Genomic DNA, 25,053 nt, shown 5'->3' with positions numbered 1-25,053 from the left:
CATGCGACGAGTTGACTCACTGGAAAAGACTCTGATGCTGGGAGTGATTGCGGGTGGGAGGAGACGGGGACGACAGAGAATGAGATGGCTGGATGGCATCACCAGCTCGATGGACATGAGTTTGAGTGAACTCCGGGAGTTGGTGATGGACAGGGAGGCCTGGCGTGCTGTGATTCATGGGGTCACAGAGAGTCGGACATGACTGAGCGACTGAACTGAACTGAACTGAAAGCAACTTAGCAAGCACACACATGGTGGTTTTATTCCCAGTTATATATATTTTTTTAACAATCTCTATACTCTCTTCCATCATGACTGTATCAATTTACATTCCCACCAGCAATGTAAGAGGGTTTCATTTACTCCACACCTTCTCCAGCATTTGTTTGTAGACGTTTTGATGACAGCAATTCTGACTGGTGTGAGGTGATATCTTATAGTTTTGATTTGCATTTCTCTAATATTGAGCGATGTTGAGCATCTTTTCATGTGTTTGTTAGCCATCTTTATGTCTTCTTTGGAGAAATGTCTGTTTAGGTCTTTTCCCCACTTTTTGATTGGGTTGTTTTCCTGATATTGACTTATATGAGCTGCTTGTTTATTTTAGAAATGAATCCTTTTTCAGTTGTTTCATTTGCTATTATTTTCTCTCATTCTGAGGGGTGTCTTTTCACCTTGTTTATAGTTTCCTTTGCTGTGTAAAACTTTTAAGTTTAATTAGGTCCCACTTGTTTATTTGTTTTTATTTCCCCTACTCTAGGAGGTGGGTCATAGAGGATCTTGCTGTGATCTATGTCATAGAGTGTTCTGCCTATGTTTTCCTCTAAGAATTTTATAGTTTCTGGTCTTACATTTCAGTCATTAATCCATTTTGAGTTTATCTTTGTGCATGGTGTTAGGGATGTGGGTTCAATTCCTTGGTCAGGAAGATCCCCTGGAGGAGGACTCAGGCAAACCACTCTAGTATTCCTGCCTGGAATATCCCCAGGGGCGGAGGAGACTGGTGGGCTCTAGTCCATGGGGTCTCAAAGAGTTGAATATGACTGAAGAGACTTTAAGATGGTGTGAGGAAGTGTTCTACTTTCATTCTTTTACATGTAACTGTCCAGTTTTCCCAGCACCACTTACTGAAGAAGCTATCTTTGCCCCATTGTGTATTTTTGCCTCCTTTGTTAAAAATAAGGTATCCATAGGTACATAGGTTTATCTCTGGGCTTTTTATCTTATTCCATTGGTCTATATTTCTGTTTTTGTGCCAGTATCATACTGTCTTCCTGATGACTATAGCTTTGTAATATACTCTGAAGTCAGGAAAGTTTATTTCTCTAGCTGCATTCTTCTTACTCAATATTGCTTTGGCTATTTGGGGTCTTTTGTGTTTCTATATGAATTGTGAGATATTTTGGTTCTAGTTCTGTGAAAAATGAAAGGTGGATTCTTTGCCACTGAGCCACCAGGGAAGCTTAAAATCTCCCAATTTTTAATTGCTGGCAGATATTCAGATTAAAAATAAATAGCATGCAGGTCAAACAAAATGTTCTGTGGGTTGAGTTTGGTCTACTAGCCATATTTTTTAATCTCTGACCTAAATATCTGATTGTGGCTATTAAAATGATTGGAAGAACAAACTAGATAGATCTTTTGCAGATAGAATTCACTGGATTTAGTGACTGATTGAAAGTAGCAAGGAGAAAATGGAAAACAGGAAAATTTACCAGATTTCTAGCTAAGGTGACCAGGTGCCACTGACTGTAAGAGTATTTGTGAAAACTAGGCTTAATGACACATATTGTTTTGCTTTCAGAGGCTTCCTCCTCACTTTCTTTGGTGGGTTCCAGAGAGTTGACATTACCTAGTAAATAAGCTCAGGGAAATGATTACTCAGTATGATTTGGTGTTGAAGATGCTGGTTAAAAACATTACTCAGAAATCTGCTCTAGCATAGGAGAGAATAAAAACTAATGATGATGTAGTTTCTAAAATTCTTATAATAAAACTTTCAACTGCTTATTTAATTCTACTTACTAGTATGTCCTACTGACACAGCCCTTACTTCTCGTCTCCCCATAAATTATACCAGTGAAGTTACTAAATTAAAAAATAATTTATTGCTATACCATATTAACCTTTCATATACAGTTAAGTGCTGATTTAACATAAGCACTTATGTGCCAAGTATGCTTACTTTTGTGGACTCAGTAAATTTTGTCAAATACATTTTATATGAACATCTTGTTTGAAATTCTTTAGACATGAAAATATTGACTTTAAATGTATTAATTATCTTGTGACCCTGGGAAGTCAGTTATTCTCTGGGGAAGTCTCAGTTTAAAACTCTAATATCAGAGATTATATGACAGGTTTGACAGGTCATAGACTGGCTTGAGCTTTGTGTGAAACATTATGAATCAGTTGCCTGCATTTAAAATGTGCATTCATACAAAAATCTGGATTTCTGCATTCTGTTGAAAAAGTAGAAGACTATAATACATCGTCTCCCATTCTACAGCAACAAGAAGTTCAAGCTGAATAGTGCTTGTATTGAGTAGACATGCATTTTTTCATTTCCCTATACTTATTTCAACTGTTTGGCCTCTATATGGCTTTAAGTTCATAATGTTTGGACTAAATATTCTGAAGATTTCCTGTCAGATGAGGAATTTCAACAATCTTAATGGTCTAATAAGCACCATACATTTAGGTGAAAGGGTTTCCTTTTTTTCTTGCCTAAATTGTTTCTATTTGTTGATAAGTTCAGTTAGATTTTGTTAAAAAATAAAGCTTTTTTAAAAATTAAGTAATAGGAATCAACACCACTTTTATCTACTTTATAATTGAAGAAGCTCTTTGAGTTCTACCATTTATATATTCTTAACTAGAATGCTTCATTTATATATGGAATAAACAATGGAGATTACCCAATTCTTGTTCAACAGGTGGCTCCTGATTTAACATGTTTTGAGAACAAGCTCTTACATCATTAGAGAATGAAGATGTGGCTCAGCATGTTTGACTTTCTTTTGAAAGACTAGATCTTATAGCCAGTGACACTGACTGTTTAATTAAAAGGGAGTAGGAGGAGAAGGGGACGACAGAGAATGAGATGGCTGGATGGCATCACCAACTCTATGGACATGAGTTTGGGTGAACTCTGGGAGTTGGTGATGGACAGGGAGGCCTGGCGTGCTGTGATTTACGGGGTCGCAAAGAGTCGGACACGACTGAGCGACTGAATTGAACTGAACTGAACTAGTATTTATAGTTTAGCAACAGGGCCCTTTATAAGGGAAATCAGTTTCTGGATTGTGGACAAAGTTTACTGGTTAGCATGTTTCCAATGTTCTTGTATGGGTTCTTGTAGCTGTCACAAATACTAACTGCATGTGTTCTCCATTTCCTTTTAGGTAGGCCTATATAAGTGGCAAAATCCCATATCTACTTAAGGAGAATAAACTTTGAATGTAAATATGGTAAAAATCATATACTCTATATGAACATATGTTAAAACATTCAGTTTTATTTTTATCAGTTACCTAATCCAGGATTTCTCTTTTCAATTGTAGATTTTAAGAGGGTAGTACTTGCATGATATTTAAAGACAAAAATTGACCAGGAGTTTTGTCCATGAAATTAGATTATGTGTTGGTAGTCACAACTCCACCTATAGCACCCCTTTACCACACACGTGTCAAAACAGGATCACAGTCATTGTAGAAACAGAACAGTGCAGGATGTATTAGAACCTGAAATCTTTCTCAAAGATATGAGGTACTTATTAGAATTTTACTTACATATTAGGATATTTTAACATGAACTTTTTAAAAAATGGAACTGAAAGATCTAGAAGAAGAGGTAAGTTTCAATATGACTATTAAGTGTGTACAGAAATTAGGTTCAGATCTGACATTGAGTTTAAGGTTTACTGTTTTTGCCATGGGGAAATTTGTAGATTTTTTAAAAATTTCATTTATCCTTTTGTCCCTAATCTATGTTTTTAATATTTGTGATGGTAATTATCGTTAAATTAGAAAAGAGCACAGACTGTCTCTGGGAGACCAAAGGGACTTAAAAAAAAATTTAGGTTGTAAATAAGTCCTGAAAACTGAAAGTAATTCTGGAGTTCTCTGAAAATGTTCAGATTTACTGAAGAATTTTCATTCAGTAATACAATGTTTTGAGGCTTAATTTTAAACACAGAGTTTTAGTTTGGCTTCTGTTTGACTTAATAAGCTATACACATAGTTTAGTTTCAGTATACCCTGTCCAACACATATGAAGGTTGTGTAATAGCTTAAATATGGAGAATTATTAAGAAATTTCTTCTGGTCTTTGCTACCGATAGTTCCTGAAACTCCTTAGGCTTGATGTGGCAAATGAGAGTTCTGAAAATCTAGGCGGCATTTTGGTTCCGAAAATCTTCCCCCGTGAAATGGACCATTTTTGGCTTCTTTATGGCACAATGCTTTTGTTGCTGCGGGAGCTTAACATTAGGGAAGTTTCCTAAGGAACTAACATATTGTTCAACTGCTGAGTTCTCTCAGGTGATTTGTTAAGGTAGACGTACCCGTTCCGTTCCTTTTGTTGCTTCAGCGAGGACTTCAGTTGGAAAATGCAGAGATGGGTTATAAAACTCATCTCTAGGAACAGATCCATCCCTGGATATTTTATTCAACAGACCTAAATATAGGGTCCTAAATTTAGAGGGCAAGGTGCTACTTTTAGCTCCCCTTTTAGCTGAACGGGCTCAGCTGAAGTTCATACGGGTTTGATTTGGCGTCTGGGTAACTAGGAGCTCATGGAGTTTACGAGTTTCGCGCAGCAAGTGCCAAAGTAACTCAGGTAAAAGTGAGTAAGCCCCTGGAACCCTCCGCTGGGCACCGAAGGCCCGATCGATGTTCTCTTGCGTGGGAGAGGCTAAACTTTGCCCAGATCACAGCTGACCCGAGACGCCTTCCTGTCCAAAGTCCGGACACGGTTGGCAGGACGCAGAGGCCCGGGCCCCGCAAGCCATTTTGTGACTGGGATGAAGACGGCGATCGGTTTCCCTGGGCCGGCGGGCTCCCCCGGGGTACGAGGCCATCAAGGCTTCTGTGGGGTGCGGACAGCAGGCTCTTGGAGGGCTGCGAGATAAGCGTTGGGGGCTGGGCTTGAGCCAGGCGCCTGCAGTCGGGCAGAGGAGGCGCGTCGCGCTCACCCAGCCGGGCGACCTGGAGGGGCCTCCGGGAGAAGTCTAGCAGCCGCAGGCCCGAAGGTGGGGATTTCTGGGCCGTGGTCTTGGACCTTCGGCGGGTATGTCTGCGGCCCGCGCTACAACTCAGGGCCGGAGGCCGAATCCTTCTCTCTCAGCCCCAAGCACCTCGATTTCCAAGGATGGGTAGCCTCTCTAGGTAGAGGGCCGGCCCCTTTAAGACAGAAAGACAGGGACACGTCTACGAACCTCGCGCGAAGAAGGAAGGGAAATTAACCGAGTCCCCGCGACCCCGCCTCCCCGCCGCGGCCCGGCGGAAACCAAACCGCGGGGTAGGGCGGCAAGGAGACTGCAGGTAGCAGACTCGCGCGGGCGGGCTTGAACCTTCGGATCTTCGGGACGCAAAGCGTAACCTGGGGTGTGTGGCGAAGCTCCCTGGGTGGTCAGCGTGGACCGCTTGAGGCACGGCGGCGCCATTCATCTCCAGCACCCCCCTGTAGCCGGCTCCGCAGTGGTCTGATCCGGTTGCCCGGTGCAGGTTTGGGTTCCGGACCGAACGTTGCGTGTTCTGTTCATTTGTTGTGGCTCGGGCAGGCCCTGGAAACGGCTCAGATTGCCAGAGCAGCCTTGGCGCTATGGAGGGGCCGGGGAGTGCCCCTCAGCCGTACCTGGGGCTGGTCCTGGCAAAGCTTCGCCGGGTGAGTCTAGGCGCGAGCAGGGTTATTTGGCCCAGGGGTCGCGGGTGCCTCCCGGGGAAGGAAGCTACAGACTTTGGCTTTGGGGTCTGAGCCGCAGTGGTCGGAGGTCCTGAAGCCAGTTCTCACCTGTCGGCGGACTGCGGCTTGTGTCCACGGCAGTAGCTAGGTTCCTAGGGTGTTTGGGCGGTTTCTGATGTGGTGTAGGGGGACCTGGAGATCCGGAAGGTGAAGAGAGTATTTGCTTATGCTTAGCAGGACTTTAGAAAGGTAAGTTTCCTGATTCCTAAAATGAATTAGCGTTTCGGTCATGTTAATTATTTTGATGACACGTGGTTTCCTCGACTGTGAGAAACTTGAAGACTGATCCTCTGAAATGAGTTCCTTTTAAGTGCTGAAACTTCGCGTTGCTTGAAAGGACATCTGAGGCTGGGCAGGGAATTGGGATTCTAATTCTGCGGTTTCTTTTAAGAAAGAATGCTCTTTTGAGGTGCTTTACCATAAGTGACATTGTTCGTCGCTTTCTGTCTTGTTAATGTAAACGGTCGTGTTAACGTCAAGATCTGGAGATATTGAGCTCCCAGTGTTCACAATTTCTTTTTCTTTTTTTAAGGTTCAGTTTATGATCAGGTTGCAGGGATTTTTCTCAGTAACTGTTTACAAGTGTCTTTGTTGACATGTTTAGGGGCATTTATGTCACCGTATTTAAAAAAAAAAACTATTTGCGTTAGAAATGTCAAAAGCCCCTTTAATTATTGGGGCAATTACAATTTTTTGTTTCTTATTATGTAAATTAAAAAGTTCTATTGCCTTGGTATTCACTTCCTCAACCACAGTGTGTCTAGTGTCTGTATATGTTTAAATGTAAATACAGATGATAGTTATATGGAGAGTCTAAATAGACTAAGACATAGTCTGGGCCACTGCTGTCATACTGTCAGTTAAGGGAGAGAAGACAAAAACAGTACAGGGTAGAAATGGATAAAGTGCTTACTGAAGCATACATACAAAGTGCTGAGAAAATTAAGGGGTGGGAGAGAGCACATTTTCTTGAGTGATTATCAAAGCCTCTGCAGACTGAGTAAATAGCCCAACAAGCAATGAAAACAGCATGGTGTGTACAGCTGACTAGGAGCAGTGTTCCTGGAGTGTAAAGCGGCTCAGGGAGCGATATGCAGTGATGCTTGTTGGAGACATAAGTAGGTTCCAAGTGATGTAGATGCTGGAGAGCCTTCAAAGTATTTCAGTGGTTAGACTTTTGGCTTAAATAGATCTTCCTGATAGAAGTATGTAGGTTAGATGTAGGAACAACAAAACTAGGAGCACAGTGTAAGGGAGAGGTGACAGACTTGTCACATGGATAGAGAAGAGGGTGTGCTCGAGCTCAGTGGTGTCCGACTCCTTGTGACCCCATAGACTATAACCTGCCAGGCTCCTCTGTCCATGGGATTTCCCAGGTTAAGAATACTGGAGTGGATTGCCATTTCCTTCTCCAGAGGATCTTCCTGACCCAGGGACTGAACCTGCATCTCCTGCACTGGTAGGTGATTCTTTACCACTGAGACACCTGGGAAGCAGAGAAGAGGGTACTGAATGGGAAATATTTAGTAGTGAAGAGCTGTAGTGGGTAGGAATTTATTGATTGGACACAAAGGATCAGAGAGAGAAAAGTAATGTAGAATGACTCCCAGGTTTCTGGTTATGGCAGCTTTTTCATTCAAAGAGATAGTATATGTAGAAAGGGAAGGATTTGTGGGATGAGAGATAATTTCAGGTTGCATATATTTCCTTCTTCACGAAAACCAACAATAATCAAAACTTAGTTTTTATGGGACTGTCAGTGGAGAGAGATGTGGAGAGGGGTAGCCAAATTTTGTGCAAGTTGTTCTACTGTGAACAATATCTTCTCCTGGATGATTTTTTTTTTTTTTTGCTAAATACACTATTCTCACAAAACTAGCCTGGGGCCTAGGATTGCACAACACTGCTCTACTTTTTAATTTTTTAGATAAAAAAAAAATTTATTGAGATATCAGATAAGATAAAATTTACCCATTTTTAATGCTGAATTCAGTGATTTGTTTTGGCATATGTTCACTGCGTTATGCAACCATCACCACAATTTTGGAATACTTTTATCATTCTAGAAGGAAACCCTGTCCTTATTAGTAATCAGTCCCAATTCTCGCCTCACTTCATCCCTTCAGTTCAGTTCAGTTCACTCAGTCATGTCCAGCACTTTGCGACTCCATGGACTGCAGCACACCAGGCTTCCCTTCCATCACCAGCTTCTGGAACTTGCTCAAACTCATATCCATCAAGCTGGTGATGTCATCCAACCATCTCATCCTCTATTGCCCCCTTCTCCTCCTGCCTTCAATCTTTCCCAGCATTAGGGTCTTTTCAAATGAGTCAGTTCTTCGTATCAGGTGGCCAAAGTATTGGAGTTTCAGCTTCAGCATCAGTCCTTCCAATGAATATTCAAGACTGATTTCCTTTAGGATGGACTGGTTGGATCTCCTTGCAGTCCAAGGGACTCTCAAGAGTCTTCTCCAACACCACAGTTCAAAAGCATCAGTTCTTTGGTGCTCAGCTTTCTTTGTAGTCCAACTCTCACATCCATACATGACTGCTGGAAAAACCATACCTTTGACTAGATGGACCTTTGTTGGTAGTGTCTCTGCTTTTTAATATGCTGTCTGTGTTGGTCATAACTTTTCTTCCAAGGAGCAAGCGTCTTTTAATTTTATGGCTACAATCACCATCAGCAGTGATTTTGGAGCCCCCCAAAATAAAATATCTCACTGTTTCCATTGTTTCCCCATCTATTTGCCTTGAAGTGATGAGACTGGATGCCATGATCTTAGTTTTCTGAATGTTGAGCTTTAAGACAACTTTTTCACTCTCCTCTTTCACTTTCGTCAAGAGGCTCTTTAATTCTTTGCTTTCTGCCATAAGGGTGGTGTCATCTGCATATCTGAGGTTATTGATATTTCTCCCGGCAATCTTCATTCCAGCTTGTGCTTCATCCAGCCCAGCGTTTCTCATGATGTTCTCTACATATAAGTTAAATAAGCAGGGTGACAATATACAGCCTTGACATACTCCTTTTCCTATTTGGAACCAGTCTGTTGTTCCATTTCCAGTTCTAACTTGCTTCCTGACCTGCAAACAGGTTTCTCAGGAGGCAGTCAAGTATTCCCATCTCTGTCAGAATTTTCCACAGTTTATTGTGATCCATACAGTCAAAGGCTTTGGCATAGTCAATAAAGCAGAATAGATGTTTTCCTGGAACTCTCTTGCTTTTTCAATGATCCATCGGATGTTGGCAATTTGATTTCTGGTTCTTCTGCCTTTTCTAAAACCAGCTTGAACATCTGGAAGTTCACGGTTCACGTATTGCTGAAGCCTGGCTTGGAGAATTTTGAGCATGACTTTACTAGTTTGTGAGATGAGTGCAATTGTGCAATAGTTTGAGCATTCTTTGGCATTGCTTTTCTTTGGGATTGGAACGAAAACTGACCTTTTCCAGTCCTGTGGCCACTGCTGAGTTTTCCAAATTTGCTGACATATTGAGTGTAGCACTTTCACAGCATCATCTTTCAGGATTTGAATTTAGCTCAACTGGAATTCCATCACCTCCACTAGCTTTGTTCATAGTGATGCTTCTTAAGGCTCACTTGACTTCACATTCCAGGATGTCTGGCTCTAGGTTAGTGTGAGTGATCACACCATCATAATTATCTGGTTCGTGAAAATCTTTTTTGTATAGTTATTCTGTGTATTCTTGCCACCTCTTCTTAATATCTTCTGCTTGTAGTTTATGCATAGTAGTTTGTACCTCTTACCTGCCTCCCCTTATCTTGCCTCTTCCCCTTTCCCTCTCCCACTAGTAACCACAGATTTGTTTTTTATAACCTTCAGTCTCTTTTTGTTTTGTTGCATTCATTTATTTCTTAGATCCCTCATATGGTGATAATTTCCAGTGTATTTCTTTGTCTCGCTGATTTTGCTAAGCTAATACCTTCCAGATATACTCATATTACAAATAGCAAAATTTTATTCTTTTTATGAATGGATAACATTCCATTGTGTGTGTGTGTGTATGTGTGTGAATACACTACATCTTCTTTTTAAATTTTTAAAAAAACTTTTAATTTTGTATAGAGGTATAGCTGATTAGTAAAAAGCAGAGACATTACTTTGCCAACAAAGGTCCGTCTAGTCAAGGCTGTGGTTTTTCCCGTGGTCATGTATGGATGTGAGAGTTGGACTGTGAAGAAAGCTGATCGCCGAATAATTGATGCTTTTGAACTGTGGTGTTGGAGAAGACTCTTGAGAGTCCCTTGGACTGCAAGGAGAGCCAACCAGTCCATTCTAAAGGAGATCAATCCTGGGTGTTCATTGGAAGGACTGATGCTAAAGCTGAAACTCCAATACTTTGGCCACCTCATGCGATGAGTTGACTCACTGGAAAAGACTCTGATGCTGGGAGGGAGGAAAAGGGGACGACAGAGAATGAGATGGCTGGATGGCATCACTGACTTGATGGACATGAGTTTGAGTGAACTCTGGGAGTTGCTGATGGACAGGGAGGCCTGGAGTGCTGTGATTCATGGAGTCGCAAGGAGCTGGACGCGACTGAGCGACTGAACTGAACTGATAGCTGATTAACAATATTATGAGTGTTTCCAGGTGTACAGTGAGAAAGGACTCGGCCATACATATACATGTATCCATTTCTTCCCAGTATTGTGTGTCCAAATACTTCTTTTTCTCAAAAACAGAAATAATTTTAAAAAATTATCGTTAGTTGTGTATAGTGATGTCACAATTCTCTGAGCTGGTAACGGGTAATGTAGAGAAAGGCAGAGGTAGAGATCAGGGTAAAGGGTTTTTATTTTTTATTTTTAAGAAAAGCTATAATACAAGGTCTATTTAATACAGCTTAATGAACTGTAGATAGCGTATATGGATCAGAGTTATAAGAAAGATTTTAAAAAGGAGACTAGATATTAAAGGGTGTTTTTCTAGATAGAAATGGCCTAAAAAGGAAAGATTTGCCAGTAGAGGTTTTGGATTTAACTCTGGAAAGACTCAAACCTGATCAAACTTCAGGTTGTTCTTAAGAAAAAGGACATTTTTCTACTATCCCCCTACCTTTTACCTTTTTTTTTTTTTTTTAAAATGCCTGTTTAATTTTGACTGCCCTGGATCTTCATTTCTATGCGGTGACTTTCTCTAGTTGCAATGAGCAGGGACTTCTCTTCATTTGCGCAGGTTTCTCGTTGTGGTGGCTTCCCTTGTTGTGGAGCAAGACCTCTAGGTGCTCTGGCTCAGTAGTTGTGGCACAGTGAGGTTATTTGCCCCGTGGCATGTAGAATCTTCCAGGACCAGGGATTGAACCCGTGACCCCGGCATTGGCAGACAGATTCCTAACCATTCAACCACTGGGGAAGTCCCCTTTTACCTTTTTATGTGATTGAATAATATGTGGGGCCTGGTAACAAAGAAAAAATAACCTCATTGGATGACAGTAAAGGTGAATTGACCCAGGGAAAGGTAAAATCCAGAAGCAGCTGCTTTTGTGCTGAAGACTTGCTAGGGAAAGAAGTAATGTGGAAAGGCCGTGATTACAGTATCATGGTCTTTGGAAGAGGAATAGTAGACACAATTACCTTTTATTGAGCACCTGTCCTCCATGTTCAAACAGTATTGTTCCCATAATAGATAAGAGAAGGCAGCCATAGAGGTATGGTAGAGGGATTCAGATTCTAAAGCCAAGGTTTCATCAGTAGTTTTTAAACTTTAATAAAGCAGCAGATCCATTTTTCCCCCCTAGGTAAATCTTATATGGAAGCCAATATACTCTATGGAGAAAACCCAAACTGATTGAATCAGGATAAGAACATCTGATTCAGCTTCTTTGGCCTCCTCTCCTCTTACTGTCACTTCCAGGCACCTCTGGAACTCTGGTTTAAACATCATCACATTTCACCCTGCTGTTCTTCGGCAATTGGTGATAGTGGTTAAAAGCAGGTCATTTTATGAAGCACGGTTTAGTAGTGTTTACATGTAAACTTGTTTGAGTGAACTCCGGGAGTTGGTGATGGACAGGGAGGCCTGGCGTGCTGTGATTCATGGGGTCGCGGAGAGTCGGACACGACTGAGCGACTGAACTGAACATGTAAACTTGTACTGATGTTTATGTCTTAGTCTGACAGGGCTGCTGTAACAAAAAGGCTATAGCCTGAGTGACTTAACAAACATTTTCATCATAGTCCTAGGGGCTGGACACCATGATAAAGGTGCTGCAGATCTGGTATGTGGTAATCAAAACTTTTTTTTAACAAGTTAATTTTCTTTGTCTTGAAGGCTGTGGCAGCATTGCCTGAAGATATGAGACGATCCCATGGTTTTCCATGGGAGTTGGTGATATGTACAACCATTGTTGGATTTTTTGCTGTTCTTTTGTTTTTGTGGAGAAGTTTTCGGTCGGTAAGTAACCAACGCTAGGTATACTAAGAGAATGTTCATTCAGGCTTCACGTTGAATAAGTAATATGAGAAATGTATCTTTTGTTTTAAGGAAACAGGCTATTGTTTTGTGGTTTACTCATGTTAATCTGTGGCTGCTAGAAACTGAATATAGATTTTAAGGAATTTTTTTTTATTTCATTTTTTGGCCACACCATGCCACATGCAGGATCTTAGTTCACTGACCAGGGATAGAACCTATGCCCCCTGTGGTAGAAGCGTGGAGTCTTAACCACTGGACTGCCAGGGAAATCCCCAGAGGAATTTTTTAAAGTGCTGATATTTTAAAAAATTTCTTAGAGTATTCCATACTGATACTAAAACCCTGCCTTTAATCCTTATTTATTATTTGGTGTGGTGTTTATTTTTAATAGTCTACTAAACATCTGTGAATATACCACCCACCTGGAATCAAAGATGTTGACCGTCACTTATATTTAGATGATCCTCCTCATTTCATCCCCCTGCCTCCCTGAAGTAGAGGTAATCCTGTTCAAGATCCTGTGTTGATATTCCAATGCCTCAGAAAAAATTTATTTTTGGTCTTATGTATTAAATACATATATCCTTCAGAAGTATAGTAATTTTGCTTAGTTTCATGCCAAATATCATGTTTTGGAACTTTTTTACTTCATCCTATATTGCTAAGACTCATTCATATTCTTGGCTCATTTTGATTGATTTAATATTACATAGAGTGAATATACTACAGTTAATTTATATTTTTTATGGTCTTGGGCCTTTGAATTGTTTCCAGGTTTTTTCTATTACAAATCATGCTGCTATGTAAATTCTTATACTTGTCACCTGTTGTGTATTTATAAGTTTCTCTTGGGAATATACTGGGTCTGAGATTTACTTGGTTTAGTGCATGCTGGAGGTTCTACTTTTAAAAGGTAATGCTGAATTCTTTTCCAGTTGTCTGTACCGGTTTATACTCCCAACAGCAATATGTAAGAGGTCCTAGAGATCCGTGTGATCTCTATCCTCTCCAACAGTCATTATTGAAATTCTTTATTTTTGCCATTTGAATGGTATCTTACCATGGTTCTGAAGTATTCTTTGATCACTAAGGAGATTGAAAACTTTATTTACTGGCCATATGTATTTGTTCTTCAGGGAAATATTTTGTTTATGTCTTATGCCCCTTTTTCTTTTGAGTAGTTTGTTCTTTTCCTTTTTATTTGTAGGAATTTCTTATGTATTCTTTAAAATTTTTTTTTAAATTGGAGTTTGATTGCTTTACACTGTTATGTTGGTTTCTGTTGTATAGCAAAAGTGAATCAGCTCTAAGTATACATGTATCTCCTCCCTCTTGAGCCTTCCTCTCATCCCCTCCTTATGTATACTTGATGATATCCTTGTTGATTATGTCTATTACAGATGTCCCAGTATGAAACATCTTTTCATTGTTCTTAATATGGTTTCTGATGAGTAGAAATTCTTAATTAAAACAATTTCCATTTAGCACAGAAGTGCTTGATCCGTTTTGAGTTAATTTTCTGGTTGGTGTAGGGTAGCAAGCCTGTAATTCCCCATCCTCCTCATCCTACCCCCCAAATAACCTTTTTCCCAACTCTGTTTATTGAATAGTCTTTCCTTTTCCCATTTGTCTGCCATGCTACGTATGAGAGTGCCACGTGGACGTAGACCTTTTCTGTGGTCATTTTTCTATTCCGCTGAGTATTATTGAAAACGAATACACATGTATTATTCCATATCCATCCATTATTAGGTCAGTCTTGCTAACTAATTTGTAGTGTTCATGCATCACATATTCTTGCTCTTTTTTGTTGTTTCCTTCATCTATCAAGAATAGAGAGAAGTTGGCCGAATTCCACTGTCTGATGGATTTATCAGTTACTTTCTATAGTTTTTTCAATCCTTTCTTTACATATTTTGAGAATATTGTGTTAGGTGGATATATATTTAGAATTGCTATATCTCTTCTTGGTGGGTTAACTGTTTTAGTCAATATTTAGTGACCCTCTATAACTCTACTGATGCTTTTGTCATAAAGTTTCTTATCTGATGTTAATACAGTTAGACCAGTTTTCTTTTTGGTAATATTTATTGTCTTTTTCCATTCTTATATTTTCCAGTCTTTCTGTGGTCTTTTACTTGATGTATGTACTCTACGAATTTCTCTTTTTATTTTATTGGAGTATAGTTAATTTACTATGTTGTGTTAGTTTCAGGCATACAGCAAAGTGATTCAGTTCTGTATGAATTTTTTTTTTATATTTAATCTGAAAATCTCTGTATTTTCACTGAATTTACTGTATCTACATATAGTTGTCATTATTGATTACTGATGTATTTGGACCACTTTCTCCTAGCATACTTTATTAATTTGTTCCACTTTTTATATATTTCTTTTCAGTTCTTGCTTCCCTTGTGGCTCAGCTGGTAAAGAATCCACCTACAATTCAGGAGGCCTGGATTCAATCCCTGGGTTGGGAAGGTCCCCTGGAGAAGGGAAAGGCTACTCACTCCAGTATTCTGGCCTGGAGAATTCCATGGACTGTATAATCCATGGGGTCACAAAGAGTCGGACACGACTGAGTGACTTTCACTTTATCACTCCTTATCACTTTCAGTTCTTTCTACATTCATGAAGTAAATTTCCCTAGTGAGAAGACAAGAACCTTATTTAGCATACTCGCACATCCTTTGGTCTCTTTCACTTTCCAAACTACTTTCATGTTGGTATAATCTAGAATTTTAGTTCTAAAAATATTTCTCTTTTGTTTTTTACTTTCTTCTCTACCCCTTCTCCATCCCTGAAGACAACAATAAATATTACCAAGATATTTGATCATCAGTAATTGACATATCTCTTGTAGGGTCTCCTGGATTTAATTCTTCTCATATTTGGATACTTTTTTCTATATTGTGTTTAGTATTGGTCTTTGTATGGCAAAACTTTTGTATGCTTGAGGATGTTTGAATTAAGTCCTTATGCTGGAACAGCAGTATGTTTGATTTAAGCATTCTGGGTCTAAAGTTCCATCCGTTAATACTTTAAAATCCTTTACTTCCTTGTCTTTTTATGTCTAATGTTACTTATTGAAAGGTCTCTTGTCAGTGTGATTCTTATTCATTTGTAAGTGATCTGTTCTCTGTAGAGGCTTTTAATTTGATATCCTTATTTCAATATAATTTGTTTAGGCTTGACTGTTTTCTTATTTCTTCTTTGAATTATCTTAAATATTTAAATATGAAATCTTTTATATTTTTTAATTCTGAGAAGTTTTTTCTGCATTTTACATGTTTTTTTTCTCTTTGGGACTATTGCTGTTTATGATGTTGGCTCTTCTCATTTCCCTATCTCTTTAATGATTTTTTCTCCATTTTTTTTTATCATGGTTTACTGTTACTTTCTTTTGAAGTTTAAAGAAAAAATTTATTGAAGATCTGAAAAACAATTTCTAAAAGATTAACTTTTCCAGAAAACTGTAGCTACACAATGCATTGCGTCTATCATGTTAAAACGTGCATTAGACAAATACGAAAGCCATGAAACATGCCACCGTTCTTCAGCAATCTGAGCAAAGATAAAATGCCTAAAGAACAATATGGATGGATGACTCACAAAGGAGGGGCTCTTTATTTTAAGCACCATAAAAAAAAGGGGAGCACAAATGCATGAATGTCTTCAGTTATATACACTGAATTGAGCCTTTGGCACTAGGAATCAGAGCATTGTGTCATATAGCATTAACACATATTATAAAAGTGCGTAGTGTCAAAGGAATAGAAACCTCCAGTGTTCAAAAGCAGCTTTGTCAACTAAGCAATAAAACACTCTACAGTATGTCTCTCTGTTGTCCATCACTAAATACACTGGGAACAACTTTGAAATGAAAAAAAGGAAAGAAAAAAGGAACTGTAACTCCTTTTATTTTCTCTGTTTAAAATCAAACAGAAAACAAACATCAATTTTGTTATACACAAACATTTCCAAAGTACATTGTTTGTACAAGAGAAGGACTAAGAAACAAAAAGGTGTTTATAGAGATCGAATGTGGGTGGGTGGACACGCCTCACAAGGCTTTCCGATGGTACTCAGGGGGAGCCACTTCATAATAGCTGGCACTAAACAAAATTGCAGAGTTCTTTACCAGGTATTTTAGGATATTGTGAAGATAATTCAGTAATAAAGCAAGGCTCTTCTCATCCAGAGGTGTATAGGCCAACATTGCTCCAATTTGTACAAACAGTCTCAGGAGATGTGGTGCCCTGTACACCTGGGTGCATCAGGGTGGTCTGCAAGGATCTCAGTGTACTGTGGCCTCTCAAATTTGTAGAGCAGTTGAGTGCCCAGCATCACATTGAAGTACTCCTTTATCCCAGCCACAACCTCATTGACTGCATACTCCTTATTATCTGTGTTTCCTCGAAATTTCTTGTAATTTGCATAATTCTCTAGAATGGAATCCACATTCTTCTTGGCGGGAAGATAAAAGAGCTGTTTTTGCTGGGTAATTAAGTCCCAGTCATCAACAAGCCATGGTTTGAGTTCGTCAGGAATGAATGTTTCCTCGTTTTCAAAAGGAGGATCTACTCAAGCCCTTTTCTTGCAGGGAGGCTGAGGTGTCTCACTGGTGCTGCCCCAATCTCCATTTCTAGGTGTCTCCTGTTCGTTCTTTTTTGTTTTCACTTCAATGTTTTCTGCTGTAGCCCAGCAGTCTTCTTTCCAGGGGCAAGCCCCTCACATCTTCCCCTCTGCATACTGCTTCTGATTGGCTTTTGAAGTTCTCGTTGTTTCTGCAGATTGGTATCCACGTATTTAAGTACTCTGCTTTCTGGAACCCATTCATCCCAATTTTTATTCCAATCACTGTAATGTATGAAGTATTTCACTTGTTTATCCTTTATGGCAACTTTTACACACTTCGCTTCATAAAGAAGAGGCCCATGAAAGCACAGCACTCTCTCACCCTCCTGGAATTTGGGCTTCGGGTCCTGCTTTGGCACCATTTGTAAGAGATTCGCCGCTGCCGCCTCTTCTGTTACTTTTTGAGATAGTTTCTGAATCTGTTTCAGTTGTTCCTCATCTAACTAATTATACTGTACCTTGACTTTTGAATCTTGTTTCATTTCATTTTAGTCCTGTGTATCTTCTGTAGATTGTCTAAGTCCCCATTGCTTTTTTTCTCAGTACTGCACTTGTTTATTCTGACCTTTGTGGCCCATTTGGGCAATGAAGGGGGAGCAGGCATGTCCCCATTGTTTTTTAGTCCTAAGCCTGACCCCTCACAAATTGAAATTTTCCCTTCATTGTTTGAAAGAGAGGTTAAAGAAGAAAAAAGTTTTTTACTTTATAGTCAGCAGATCCATGGCCCCATGGTAACATTTTTCAAATTGTGTTATTTTAGATATTAGTACTAGGGGAGATGATAGTAGGGGCTTCTTTAAGTAGTTTGTTTTGGGGTCAAATATGTTTGAGAAGCAGTGGGCTAAATGAAATGAAGCAGGTATTTTTAAGGTAGAGTTATTTCAGAGCCTTTATTATGCTAATAAACAATGTGACTCTTCAATGGGGGGACTTTAATATGTAGTATTATTTTCTCAGTGGAAATAGAACACTTTTTGGCTAACTTACGTTTATACTAAAGGTAATAAGAAACACTTTAAGTTGTCAGTAGCAGTTAAATAAGTTATATTTGCCTGAATGTATATTTGTTTTAATGTAATTTTTGTTAAAAATTTGTTTCAGGTTAGAAGCCGGCTTTATGTGGGTAAGCTCTTTTTTCTATTTTAGATCACATCATTGTTGTTTGTAATTAAACTTAAAAACATGATAACATTAACTCTTTCTTAGGGAGAGAGAAAAAGCTTGCTGTAGAACTTTCTACACTGATTGAAGAAAAATGTAAACTGCTTGAAAAATTTAGCGTTGTTCAAAAGGAGGTAAGACATTTTTGAAAATGTTGACCTTCATGTTAGGATCCTCTAGGATCCTTACTTTTCAGTGCAGGTATTTCTGTATAAGTTTAAGATTATTAATGCTTTGTTTGCAAAGTATGAGAGTTCAGTTGCTTTCATATTACCAGTCTAAATTGTAACCGTTGTGGTTGGTGCATAGTGATGTCTCATTGTGATTTCGGTTTTTGTTTCCTGACCAATGAGGTTGAGCACCTTTTGATGTTTTATTGGCCATTTGGATATATCCTTTTTGTTTCATGTTTCCTAGTTAATTTTTTTTCACATTTTTAAAATTATCTTTTATCTTTTGAAAATCTTTGGTTATCTTTTTCCTTTTGATATATATTTTTTCCCATCTGAGGTGATTTTTCTTCCTCTTAAAGAATAGAAGGACCTCCTGTTCTTTTTTTTCTGTAATATACTGTTGATAACTGTTAGTTTTTATCTGATCATGTCTTTATTTCTCTGTTTTGTATAATGTTCTTTATAGAAATCTGAGTTGGCAGTTATTTTCTTTAAGCACTTTGGGGACACCTCATTTTACTTTTTTTTCTTGGCATGTTTGTGGGTCAAAGTCAGCTGTAAGTTTTATTGAAATTTAGTGTTTTGTCTTTTTTTGTATTATTTTTCTCTTTCAATTTAAAAACTTGAGGTACAGTTTTCACTAGTTAAATGGACATTCTTAAATACGCAGTTCTGTGAATTTCACAGGTGTATTTACCCAGGACTCTACCTCCCTCAATAATACATAAAACATTTCTATTTCCCTTGTCCTCATTTTCATTCAGTTCCATACCCCCGCCAGCAACCACTGTTTATATTTCTATCTCCATAAGTTAGTTTTTGTCTATTTTAGAGTTTCTGTAAATGAAATCTTACTTTTTTGCGTCTTGCTTTTTTTCAGGTAGCATTGTATTTTTGAGATTCACTGTGTTGTTGCATATAAAGTAAATTTGTGTTATATCAACATACCACATTTTCTTTTATCCGTCTACCTCTTAATGTGGTTATTTCCATCTTTTGGCTATTATGAATAAAGTTGCTATGATCATTCTACCTTTTTTTTGTGTGTGGTATATGTTTTTATTTCTCTTCTGTAAGAATCTGAGAATTGGTGAGTCATATGGCAGGAAGTGTATAACTTTATAAGAAACTATGTGCCTATTTTTATGATTTTCTCTTTATCTTTGATTTTCAGCAGTGTTACTAGCTGTATGGATGTGGTGTCTTCTGTTATTCATCCCTGGGCTTCTTGATGTTCCAGAATTTGTGGCTTAATGTCTTATTTGTTTTGGAATTCTCTTGATCATAACCTTTTCAAATATTGTTTTTGCTTTTTTTCCTTCTCTTGTTGGTATTCCAAATACTTGTACTTTAGCTTTTTACTGTATCCCACATATCTTTTATGTTCTTTTCTGGATTTCTTATCTTTTTGTTCACACTTCAGTCTGGTTATTTTCTTCTGATCTAGCTTCCATCTTACTGATTGTCTTCACCAATGCCTAATCAGCTTTTAAACCTTCTTAATTTCATCTATTGCCTTTTTTGGTTCTAAAGGTTGTGTGGCTCTTTTTGTAGTTTTTTCTTTGGCTCAATGATTGTCCTTTCAGTTCAGTTCAGTTCAGTTCAGTCGCTCAGTCGTGTCCGACTCTCCGCGACCCCATGAATCACAGCACGCCAGGCCTCCCTGTCCATCACCAACTCCCGGAGTTCACTCAAACTCATGTCCACAGAGTCGGTGATGCCATCCAGCCATCTCATTCTCCGTCGTCCCCTTCTCCTCCCGCCCCCAACCTTTCCCAGCATCAGAGTCTTTTCCAGTGAGTCAACTCGTCGCATGAGGTGGCCAAAGTATTGCAGTTTCAGCTTTAGCATCAGTCCCTCCAATGAACATCCAGGATTGTCCTTTAGTTCCTCTTATATATTAAGCTTACTTATTTTGTTGTCTGAAGGAGAACTCTGTTACCTGACCCCTATAAGATTGTCTTTTTCTCTTGTTCATTTTTTTCTCTTGATTCTCACTCAGATCTTGTTTTCTTGAATGCCAGATTTTTCCATGTTGAGTATAAATAATAGTATAATAAAAATTATAGTGGTAAATTTGAAGCTGTGGATGATGTCGTCTTTCTGCAGTGAGGTTTTACTATTGCTTCTCATGGAATTGGTGGGTCAGAGAGCAGGTATAGTTTGGAGTAAAATTTATAGTACTTTTACTTACAGTGTTGCTTTCTTTCAGTATGAAGGCTTAGAGTCATCTTTAAAGGATGCCAGCTTTGAGAAGGAGTCAACCGAAGCACAAAGTTTGGAGGTAAGAACACATAGGTACTTATAAAAGTTAAAGGAAAGGTTCTTACTAAATGACATAAACTTTAAAAGTCATGTATCTTCTCAAAACTCACATTTCATGGATATTAAAACAAATAAATTTAAGTTAAATATAGGAAATAGAATGTTAGTAAGTAGCATAAGGTATTTTAAAATTTTGAGCCTTTGTTGACTTGTTTTGAGTGAAGCATATTCGGTTCACTGTCATCTAGAGTTATATAGACGCTCTTAATTCTTCATTCCTGGGAAATGTATTAAGGTAATCATTCCTTTTTTGGCTCAGTTTGCTCCAGGAAAGAAAAATAGAGTTCATTTTCATAAATTTAGGAATAATTTGAAGTACTACATTATGTAAGTTGATGCAGTTCTTGCCTTTACCTCATCAAAGGGTTAGGAGCTGACTACACACAGTGATGTGCTGGTATCTAAAAAGTAGGAGACTTTATTTGTAGCACCTGCTGAGTTCTGTTGTGTAAATACTCCTACCATGACCAATTTCAAGGTACCAACAGGATGCCGCTGAATGTGGAGTTTGGAAGAAATACAGAGTTGGCTCTCCTGAGCCAGGTTTGATTTGGCTAATAGTAAGGAAGGAAAGTGTGATAATCTGTCATTTAGCTAAGGTATGACACATAAGGGTTTGTAACAGGAGTGTCCTGCTACTGTTTAGAGATGGAAGTGCTGTAAAAAGCATACTAATATTAAAGTGGAAAACGGTGGACTTTGTACCTTCGGTATACGTGTTCAGTTTAGCTTGGCGTTCTCCATCACTGATGTCTGTGATCATCAAAGCATATGGATCAGAATTCCTAGTAGAGTCCAAAGGAAGTCATACATTGAATTCCAAATAAAATTGAATTCTTAACCTTTTCTTTCTTTATGTTACCTCTTAATATTCTCAAGAACTTGTTGAAATTATTATATTTTATTTGTTGACCCTCTGTTTTAACTACTGTTCTGATAGTAATTTATCAGATTGAATAAAATAGAATTTCACAAGGAATTTAGCATGCTGACAAAAGAACAAAAACTGAAGAGCAAATATATTTACTTAAGCTTTGCAATGTTGTGGATAAAATAAAGCACACCAGTTTATTCTTAGGAATTGAATTTTTACTTTAAAATGAAGATTTTGGAAGTTTTTCTCTAATTTTAGTAGTTTTTTGAAACATACAGTGTTTATTTTCAAGATTGGTAAATATAGTTGAATATAAACTATAATGTGGTACAGTTACAAAAATTGCTGTTTGAATCTGTAGATAAAATCCAAATATCAGAGTAATTTTGATTCAAATAAGAGAACTCATATAATCAGATAGTCAAATTTTGGGAAATATATACATATATATATATTTTTACTATATATATGAATATATAAAAATATGCTTTTTAACCAGTATGATATAATATGTTCTTATTCTACTTTTATTTTGGCCTGCATTAAGTTCTTTGATTCTTTTGGTTTATTTTTCTTTTGACAAGTTTGTTGAAGGATCACAAATATCAGAGGTATGTTTATTACAGTATTTAAATTCTAATTGGATAATCCAATAACTAATCATTTTAAATTAAAAAGGCCACAGAAAATATATCTTAATTCAGTGTAGAATATTATCTTGATTGTCTTTTGAGTTTATTTTTGATTTTATATATTGAATTATATGAAATTTGGTTTTTCTCATTGCTTCTTTTATAATGCTCTAGAGCCGAAGTTGGCAAATTAGGCTCTGAGTTCTCCACCTGTTATTGTAAATAAAATTTTATTGAAACATAGCCATGCTCATTCATTTATGTATTGTCTTTGCTTTCTCACTACATGTGTATATGACTTTAGCTAGGACAGAAACTGCATGGCTTTCAAGCCTAAAATATTTACTATCTCTTTATAGAAAAAGTTTGCTAACACCTGCTAGTATTGCTGTTATTTCAGTGATGTAAAAATGAACAAATATATAGACTAGACTTATTTAACTTATAGTGGTTGTATTTGATTACATTCATCTGATTTCTCTTCACCAAATATTCCTATGACTGTCTTATAAAGTTTTCTTCCTCTTTCAGGCATTCTTTGAAAACCTGACTGGGTTCAAATCTGAACTTGAGGATGAAATACTCATTCTAGAAAAAGAGTTAAAGGAAGAGAAATCGAAACATTTGAAGCAAGATGAGTTGGTAGGGGTTTTGTATTTGAGGAGACTGTAGGAAAAAGAAAGTTATTGAGTTAAAAAAATTATATATCAGTTAAAGTATTGCATGCACTGTAAAAAAAAAAAGCTCAAAGAATACAGAAGGCTGTAAGTGGAGAATAAAATTTTCTGGATCCTCTGCTCTTTTCATTTGTTAGAGTTAATATTATTATGTTATATTTCTTGCATATTCTTATAGAAATTTTCTATTTCCACTCTGGAATAGCTCTCATAAATCATTTAAGTTGAATAATCACATACATAGTGGTTTTGTTTTTTTATTACTCTGAAAGTGTTTTAGGAACTTAAACTTCCCTTTATTTTTCTGTTTTAAAATCGACCTTAAGGATGATCTTAATGTGTGTGAGATTATTTAGATATAATGCTAGTGGCCTTCTTAGATATAACTTAAATGTTAAGAAATATTAAAGATGAGTTGAAATACTGTTGTTATATAACTTTCATATAAAATCCCTTTAAGCATATAGCTGTGAAATTTTCTTAATTTGTATCCTCACTTTTGCAACAAAAGTGTTAGGTTAATAATATACTTGATAGAAATGGCATCTTGAAAATTGGAAGAGTTCAGTAAATACTTGCTGATTGATACTGTCTTTTTAGATGTCAGACATTTCAAAAAGGATCCAGTCCCTAGAAGATGAATCCAAGTCCCTCAAATCACAAGTAGCTGAAGTAAGTTAAATTATTTTAATAGGGCTATTGCTTTAAAAATCATTTACATTTTGCTATTACTTTCATGATTAAATAATGAAATATTAGAATTTAGATACAGTTTTTAAAAAATTTAGTTTATTTTTAAATAAAATTTAGTTTATTTTTAAACTACTTTAAAAAGTAGTTTTAAAAAATTTAGTTTATTTTTGGCTGTGCTGTGTCTTTGCTGCTAGTTGTGGACAGCAGGGGCTAATTCTCTAGTAGCTATGCAAGGGCCTCTCAGTGCACTGGCTTCTCTTGCTGCAGAGCACAGGTTCTAGGTGTATGAGGTTCAGTAGTTGTGGTACGTGAACTCAGTAGTTGTGGCTCTTGGACTCTAGAGTTATAGGCTCAGTAGTTGTAGCAGATGGGCTTAGTTGCTCCTTGACATGTGGAATTGAACCTGTGTCTTTTGCATTGACAGGAAGATTCTTTACCACTGAGCCACCAGGGAAACCTTAGATACAGTTGTAAAATACAGAGTATCTGAGGAAAGTTCATTTTTTTCATTGAATAGTATTTATTGAGCCATAGCTGTATATACTGTTCACTGTTGAAGGTGATTGGCACTTAATATTAGTAGACAAAATGGACAGAAAGGCTTTTGTGGATTTTAAGTTCTAGTAAGAGAGACAATAGAAATTTGTCAGGTAGTACATAGAAGGTTCAGTTCAGTTCAGTCGCTCAGTCATGACCGACTCTTTGTGACCCCGTGAATCAGAGCACGCCAGGCCTCCCTGTCCATCACCAACTCTCGGAGTTCACTCAAACTCATGTCCATCAAGTTGGTGATGCCATCCAGCCATCTCATTCTCTGTCATCCCCAAATCATTTGTCCAAAGTCATGTGGCAAGTTAGTGCAGAGCAGCTAGACCTTGAGTGACTAGACCATGAGTTTAAACCAGCTTTTTTTCTGCAATAGCATGCTGCCTCTCCTATTAATATTGGCACGTTTTTAACTTTAATTCCATGTTTCAAGGAGTGTGTATAAAAATGGGCCATTAAACTAATTCTTGTAATCTCACTATGTTGTATTTTACTTAGGCCAAAACAACCTTCAAAATATTTCAGATGAATGAAGAACGACTTAAGATAGCTATAAAAGATGCTCTGAGTGAAAATTCTCAACTTCAGGAAAACCAGAAACAGGTTTGTACTGTAAAGGGACTCCTCAACTTGTGAGTATATAATTATAAATGTTCCGGGCATACTCATGACTGACTCATGCTAGGGGCAAAAGTAGGCTATTTCCAGAGACCACAGGAGCAGGGCACTCTCCTTTGTATCCTATGGTGTCTCTTTTGTATAGGATACAAAGGTCTATATTCCTGGAACCCTCTTCCCCCAGGAGTGAAAGTAAGCCTGGACACTCACCATTTTGATAATAATAGCAAATCGCATTTAGCACAAATCGTCAAAGCCAGAGTGTAAGAGAGCAGAGAATAATACCATGAGAGTTATTGCAGCTAGGGGCCTAA

At 37.8% G+C, this 25,053-nt stretch overlaps 1 protein-coding gene and 1 pseudogene across 1 annotated transcript in view; one reads left to right on the top strand and one right to left on the bottom strand.

The window, feature by feature from the left end:
- The window catches only part of MIA2 (MIA SH3 domain ER export factor 2), an 86,620-nt gene that overhangs the window by 22,298 nt on the left and 39,269 nt on the right, over positions 1-25,053 (top strand). Inside the window, 8 exon segments of the mRNA XM_055418290.2 lie at positions 12,259-12,381; positions 18,142-18,163; positions 18,247-18,335; positions 20,587-20,658; positions 22,158-22,184; positions 22,737-22,847; positions 23,483-23,554; positions 24,620-24,724. Coding sequence (XP_055274265.2) covers positions 12,259-12,381; positions 18,142-18,163; positions 18,247-18,335; positions 20,587-20,658; positions 22,158-22,184; positions 22,737-22,847; positions 23,483-23,554; positions 24,620-24,724 — 621 coding nt within the window.
- LOC129550545 (mortality factor 4-like protein 1 pseudogene) lies at positions 16,466-17,402 on the bottom strand (annotated as a pseudogene).

This window comes from Moschus berezovskii, chromosome 21 (assembly GCF_049115385.1).
Source record: "Moschus berezovskii isolate FMDL1 chromosome 21, NW_MosBer_1.0, whole genome shotgun sequence".
Lineage (NCBI taxonomy): Eukaryota > Metazoa > Chordata > Mammalia > Artiodactyla > Moschidae > Moschus > Moschus berezovskii.
Note: the sequence above shows the minus strand (reverse complement) of the source record. Positions and strands in the feature narration are given on the sequence as shown.